General features: G+C 32.2%; 1 protein-coding gene across 1 annotated transcript; it reads right to left on the bottom strand.

The window, feature by feature from the left end:
- Positions 1-256: 256 nt before the first annotated feature.
- On the bottom strand, positions 257-3,418 carry LOC121219508 (uncharacterized). The gene is made up of 3 exons (XM_041097781.1): positions 2,866-3,418; positions 2,320-2,549; positions 257-729 (listed from the first exon to the last, which is right to left on the bottom strand). The coding sequence occupies exons 2-3, from the start codon at positions 2,384-2,386 to the stop codon at positions 368-370; spliced, it is 429 nt and encodes a 142-aa protein (XP_040953715.1). The 5' UTR covers positions 2,387-2,549; positions 2,866-3,418; the 3' UTR covers positions 257-367.
- Positions 3,419-7,648: the final 4,230 nt, after the last annotated feature.

Genomic DNA, 7,648 nt, shown 5'->3' on the forward strand with positions numbered 1-7,648 from the left:
ACTCAAATCATAATATATGATACTATAAAAGATAATTTGAAATAATTAAATTAAATATATTTTAATTAAAATATATGATTTAATAAAATTTAAAATAATTATAACTAATAAATTTTCTTATATGAATTTGTATAATTTAAAATAATTATTATTATATATAATTTAATAATGATATATAATTTCATAAAATTCTTAACAATAAAATGTTCTTATATGAATTTACTAAAATCAAAATATAACTTGAGAATTATACTCTGCATAAACATAATTAACTTATATTAAGAAAATGTTAGATGAAACTGAAATTCTACATCATAATCCATATGTTGTATAGTTTTACAACATCAAAAAGTTTGAACATTGATTTTTAATGGTCAGAAAGAAATCTTCTGACCCATTCCAATCGCGCAACAGAAGGTAAACTAAAGAAAACGATCATTTGAGTTGGATGATCTGAAATTTTACTCAAAGCTCGATACCGCTGATCGTCGGTTAAACCTTCAATTTCCCATAAGGTTGAATATAAATTTGAAGCTTTCTCTTCCATCTTTTGATATTCTTCTGACTTCTGCTGAACTACCACCTCGGAGGCAATACTCCTACTGATTTGATCGCCAACGGCCTTGATGTTTTCGGCCAATAAAGTGGCAGCCTCATCAAATGAAGAAGACATATCACGAGCATCAGATTTCTTCTTTCTCAGTGGTACTTTTACCATATGATGGCTTCCTTTATAAATTCAATTTCAAGGAACATATGAAATGCATTATTCTCATATTTCTTCTATCATTATTGTGCAAGTTATCTCATCAGAAAGGAATGATATCTATTGATGAAACCTAGTACTCTATACTTCATGGGACATATAAACCGACTATCTACTCAAAATAATTGCTTGGTCTTTAGCCATAAAGGAAGCATAGGAAGATACATCCATCAAAACTCAATATTTATAATTACAGGGTGAATGATGTTTTAAATTGAATTTATAGATATGCATAACTTTCATAGGCAGAACAGATACAAAGCTTACACAATTAAGGGCACTAACATGATCAGAATTAGTTTAATGATGTTTTAAATTGAATTATACACATGCATAACTTTCATGGTATTAGTTAAAACCAGCATTCGTATGACAGTCAGTCCAACCAAGCTGCAAGTAGATGCCCAAAAAACGGAACAATGACAACACTGATTAACGAAAGAACACATGGTTGAATGTTAGTACTCATCCATCCCAATTTGTAATAAATGTTAAGCTGTTCAGAGCCTGCACATCAGCGGAATAGGTTCATTGTGTTTTAAATTTTATCGTATTAGTTAAAAGCAGTTCTCATGTGTACATTTTCTTCCATCCAACATGAGTTCTATCAAATGATAGTAAGTCCAACTGAAGTTGATGATCAAAAAACTGAACAACAATGATAGAGGAACGATCATCACACTATAGAAGGTTAGCACTCATTCCATCCCAAATTGTAATAAATATTAGCTAAAACCACATATAAAAATGGTTGAAATCTCCTATGACCAATAAACACCCAAATATAAACAAGTACATAACGAAACAATTAAAACTACAAATCCATCATCACTTAAACTTCACTAGAATCGAACATCAAAACTAACATCAATGTTACAAAAAGCTTGACTTGAAAAAAAGTGTGGTGAGAAATGTGGTCTAAGAACTTCTAAGTGGTAGATAAAGCTGGTGCAAAGAACTGAAATCTCGAACAATATATATGTTTAAAATAATAAAAAGTTCAGAGATATTAAGATAATAAAGTCATTTTTATTTACAAGCTTCCAAATTACAAAAACTCCATTTTCTTAGCTTTAAAGTTCGAGCTGCCAAACCAGGATTTCAACCTAAAGGTCGAAACTTTTCGCTGGTTTAGCATTGTGAAACATAGCAATCCTATGCAAACATCAATGCTAAACTGGGGCCGAAAAATATAACCGGAAAAATGCAATCAAATCTCTTATATCAATGTTCCTGCTCCAGCAAAGCAATCCCAAAATTATAGAAATTTATATGCAATAAAAGATCATCAACATCATCAATCCAATAAGCATTAACAAACATATCTCCCTTTTTTCTTCTTTCCTCAATTCGAAATCGAAAACCCATCTATTAAATCAGCAGTCGATTACATAAGCAAAAATAGATCGATACTAAGGAAATCAAAACATCATCGAAAGAAGCCGATCGATCCATAGCCAAATTTACCCACATTTCAACAACGAGGCATCAAATCATCCATCTAAAACAAAACGCACACATATGAACCTCTAAAAATCCCGAATACAATTTACCTGGGCAGGGATCAGTGATGACCATGTTCCTTGGTGTGTTGCTGGTGCTCGAGATGGCGACGCTCATTTGGGAGAGCGACGAAACAATTGCTCAACCAATTGCTCAACCAAAATTAGCAGCAGCACAATGAAAGCAGTGTAATAGGGTAATCATTCAAGATTCATACCTCAAAAGAATCAAAAACCAAACGCCGACGAAAGAAAAAATGAAGCAGTGGATTTCAAACGTGCTGCAACAAATGAAAGGGAAAAAATAAAAAAAGAGACCGAGAGAGAGAACCAGTAAAGAAATGGGAGGAGAAATGATGAGGACAGAAAAAGGAGAGGGTGGAGGTCGATTTCGAGTAGGGAGGGAGGGTGAAACAGAGACTTAGGAAGGGAAGTCGGACGTAATGGGTAATCTTCGATTTGGGAAGGGAATAGAAAAGCAGTGAATTTGGGGATTAGGTCGGTATTGTAATAGGCGCGTAATACCAATTACAGCGAACCAAACGCCGGAATAGGTGGGTAATGTAATAGGTGCGTAATCGGGGCGTAATGGATTACCTATTACACTGAAACAAACACGCTGTAGGGTTTTGTAGACAATCTCTATTCTTATTGAAAGACCACAACAGCTCAATTAAATCATCAATGATAATCCAAGGCAAGTCAAGATTCAGATCTAGTAAATCCAGTAGTACCCATGATTCATGAAGTCGATGCTCATTCAGTTGGCCAAAGAGTCCTATAAGTTATCTAGTAAAGGAAACGACCACCACTTGACCTTTGTTAACAAACATCAATACCATGAAGAAAACCACTCCTATAAAGAAGAGCTTCCGTACTTTCGACATTTAGTTTTCTTTTTGCGAGAAAAACTACATGAGGAGCTTAAGCTTTCAACAAATCTCGAAATTGTCTAATTGCATGTGGGTTTCCAAGCCCATGATAGTTCAAACTAGTACAATTCATGGCTCCAAGTGGCACTGGTCAACACTGCTCATTGAATCAAAATTTGAACTAGTGACCTCTAAAGATGGCTTAGAAACCTTATCCAAAAGACAATCAATTTCCATTCCAACATGATAATTCAGAGTAAAACAGTGTGTTGAAGAAGTGAATGTTGAAGTGGAAATTTCAAATGGTACTACACAAAATACAATAAAAAAGGATAAGGAATTGTTTATGTAGTTTGGTTTACCTAAAGTTAGCATAGTGAGAAAAATCCCTATCTTTAAACCCAACACAACAAGTGATTTAAGTTCTATCACCACTCTAATGTAGTAGCCTCACTTTTGTATTTAAAGACATATATCTCTCACCTCTAAGTTCTTCCCTAAGAACTTAGGTAATAAACAAAATTTTTTTACTCTACTCAAATGCACTTTCAAAGTACGTTCCACTATGAATAGATAAATGCTCTTAATTCTCAATTATAAAACTTATACAAGCCTCTCAAATATATAGAAGTTTGAGACTTACTAACATATTAGAGATCAATAAAAATTCAATCCATTTTACTAAGTAATTAAAATAGCATAAACACAATATAATAATAATGACCAATGTAACTTGGACTATTGAATATAAATCATTAATGTTTTCCCCAATCTAACATCGTCGATCTAAGGGATTCGGTAGTATGATCCGATCCTTAATATGTATTTCTCCAAATGGATTGATTTTTATTCATGGGCTTAAATAATTTCATTTATCAACATTGATCATAATCCAAAAATTTTGTTTAAAAAATTGCTAACTTTAAATAAGACAAATTGCCTATAGCAGTGATAACCATAGTGGTCCATTGGAGGGCCCACTCATTAGTGGCTTGGAAGAGCAAGCAAAACAGCATGGAGGGCAATCTCTCGGTCTCTTATCTGTTCGATCCTTAATCATTGGTCTATTCCTTATTATTCTATCAATTTTATAGACAATTACTCTTACGCTGATAATTTTATCTAATTCATTACAAATTAAAATTTTGGATTATGTATGAATTAGTCTTATATTCTTATTTCTAAAAAAAAAGTATTTTTTTTAAGAAAATGAAATTAATTTTTTTTTGATACAATATTAAAGATGAGATAAAGTGATAAGATTTGAACTCATGTCAAACGAATGTCTGATAAAAATTGTAACTACTATTTCATACAAAGAAAAAGAAAAATTGATAAAAAAACAATTTTTTTAAATAAGTGTAGCAAAGATAAAATCAGAGAAAAACGAGAAATCAAACTAATTCTCAAACTAATAAACTCGCCCCATACGTTTAATCCTAACGTTTATTAACTCTAATGATACAATCAATATTATTATCAATGTAAGAAAAATATATAATGAGAAGTGGACGAGAAACAAAATAACAACGGTCTACAAGAGAGAAAATTATCCGAGCAAGATAATAAATCGTTTTATTCGAAATTCGACGAGACCATCAAAAAGACAATTATTGAAATTTGGAAAACCATGATATAATTTGACCGATTAGATAGTGTATGGTGAAGGCAAAGGCTATACGGCATTTGTTGTATGTAGGAGTGGAGCATAATCGACAGACTTTTCAGAATCAATAGTAGGTTGAGATAATTGTCCAATTATGTTAACTATTACTATCATTTAACATTTTATTTTCCCAATGTATTCGTTGGAACAAGTTTCGTGATTATTTCTTCACGTTTTAGAAGATTATTAAATGGATAGATATCGGTCACGAGTTTTAAAATTATTCTATAGTTCGATAATTGAGTAAAGTAAAAAAAAATTTTGTCATCTCACCTAGTATAATTTTGTATTTTTCATTTATTTTTTTATTGTTAACTTTAACTCAAATACTTGTATTATAAATAATTGATTAATCTGGCTAATAAAACCATCAATTCTTTTTATATTGATAAATGTTGTATCTTACAAGTTGTATTCGGGGTTGAAAAAATCAAATAGGAAATTAAACTGATTGAATATTATATTCTTGACTCAAACGATTGAATTATTTACAAAAAAAAAAAGTTATATTAAGAAATTATATTTAAAGGGAAAAACAAGGATGAATATGAATAAGCTCAAAAGTTTAAAAAAATCCGGTTTTTCTAATTTCGGATTTTTAATATTCTACCGGTTTTGACCAGTTCTCTAATTTCTTTTATTCAATTTATATAATTAAATTACAATATTATCCAATCTGCCACGCCTAGTGTTTGCTGCCCAAGCGAAGGAATTAAACTCGAATTCACTCGAAATTTTTTTTTAAATAAATTAAGATTTTGAGTTATTGGATTTTTAAAATTAATTGATATTTTTATAATTAGAACTATATATAATTATTCTCAATTCTTAAATGAAAAGATAATCGGTTTCAACGAACTTAAACTCACATCCTCCTACATTAGGTCTTTTCTTCTTCTCCATACTCTAAATTCCTCCACAAAGGTTGCCATTTTCAGTTATTTTCTTTTTATGTTGGGTTCTTTTCTAATTTCTAATTTGCTATAGTTTCCTTAAGAGTCTAATAATTAGTGATAACACTCTAGAATAACGTATTTTTATGTTTTAATTATGTATTTATTCTGAGTATGATCCTACTAATTTGAGCTATTTATGATCTTTTATCTCATAGGGACTAAATTTGAGGCAAAAGCAAAATTAAGGGCCAAAAGCGTGAATTTAGAAATAAAATGGGCCAATGTGCGACACAAGGAAAAGTTGGTGCCAAAAGTGCAAGCATGGAGGACACAAGGGTTGAAATGCAAAAAGAAGAGATTTTATTCTATTAAACTCTATTTTAATTATATTAGGATAATTAATATTGAAATAATTATTAAGGATTATTTTTAGGATTTTATTTTATCTTTATTTATCTTCAATTAAATGTATTTATCTTTTAGGAATTTAAGTAGGATTAGACTATCTCCCCTAGCACTATAAATAGGGGGTGAAGTGACTCAAAAGAGAATCTTATCTTTTTCTGAAAACACTCTCTCCCCAAAAGTCTAGCCTTTTGTTCTTTTCATATTTTCTTTCAATAAAATTTCCATTTTTATTTTATTTATTTTCTTTTCTACCCCAACCATGAGCCACTAAACCCATCTAGCCAAAGGTTGTCGAAAATCTCCAAAAGGGTTCATGAGGCTTAGAATTTGTACTTAGCCTTCTCAATGAGTATTCATCGTTTCTCCACACTACGGGGCTGACGCTTCCGTCCATGTCCCTTAAGAAGTAAGCTTTTCAACGTATGCAAAGGCAGCCACTTTGTATGTTTTGGGAAGGTTGCACAGTCAGTTCGTTAGCTTACTGCGTCAGAGGTTGGCGAGCCCAAGAGACAAAATGGCGTGAGATTCGCCATTGAGAAGCGTTGATCTAGCATAAGACGATCTCACAGAAGCGATTGTTGGCTAGAGTCAGGTTCCACCAAATCGTAAGTCTAAATCCTTGGAGCTGGTGGTCGTCGGCGTCCTCTTCCACTATAATTGGCTTATTCAATTTGGGAAGAATCATCTAAAAGTCGAGGATTGAACCCAAGGTGGAACGAGACAACTGGAGGCTGTAATCTCCCATAAGAATTTCCTTTCTCTCAACTTTATTTTTAATTTCTCTAATTTTCGATTCAATATTCTTAAATTTGTTTTTATTTTATTTTTCGTTTTCAAATCCAAACATTTAATTTTGTTATTTTTTTATTTTATTTTTTTCAGGAACGCAACTTTTCTTGGGCAAGGTTCTGCCTGGGATTTCACGGAACAATATATTTTGCAATCCCAGTCCCTAAGGATTTGACCCTACTTCCTTTTTACTATTCTTTTTCATTATTTATTAGGGATAGGATATTTTTGGTGCTTTCAACGACCGCATCAATTAGATAATATTTTAATAATTAAATATAATAATTAATTTAGCAAAATTTTTAAAACGTACACTACAAACAAAAAATCATTGTCTCTCGTTGATGCTTTGTGACATTGTTCACATATAAATAGATTATTTTCACCTAAAATGGAATTTTTAGTGTAATTCCCAATTATTGCCCGGCCTAATAAACACAGTCCAAAATCCACCCAATACAGTGACCCAAATGCTTAAATTCTAGCCCACTAGGCACAATACAAACAACCCATTAATCTGCCCTAAACCATTAACCCAAACTCAGAAACCCAATACCAAAAATAACAGGAAACCCTAGCCTTCCTCAGCAGCTTTCTATTTCAATCACCGCAGTACTAGCCCAGGCGCGCCTCTTCCCCGCGCGTGCCGCACCACCACACGCGTGCATCTCCAGGCTGGCCTCGTACCTGCAACAACCAAAACAAACGAAGCCAAGCAGCAAACGGAGGAGTAACAGTACAACAAATTT

The sequence above is a fragment of the Gossypium hirsutum genome, chromosome D07, assembly GCF_007990345.1.
Source record: "Gossypium hirsutum isolate 1008001.06 chromosome D07, Gossypium_hirsutum_v2.1, whole genome shotgun sequence".
NCBI classification, from domain to species: Eukaryota; Viridiplantae; Streptophyta; class Magnoliopsida; order Malvales; family Malvaceae; genus Gossypium; species Gossypium hirsutum.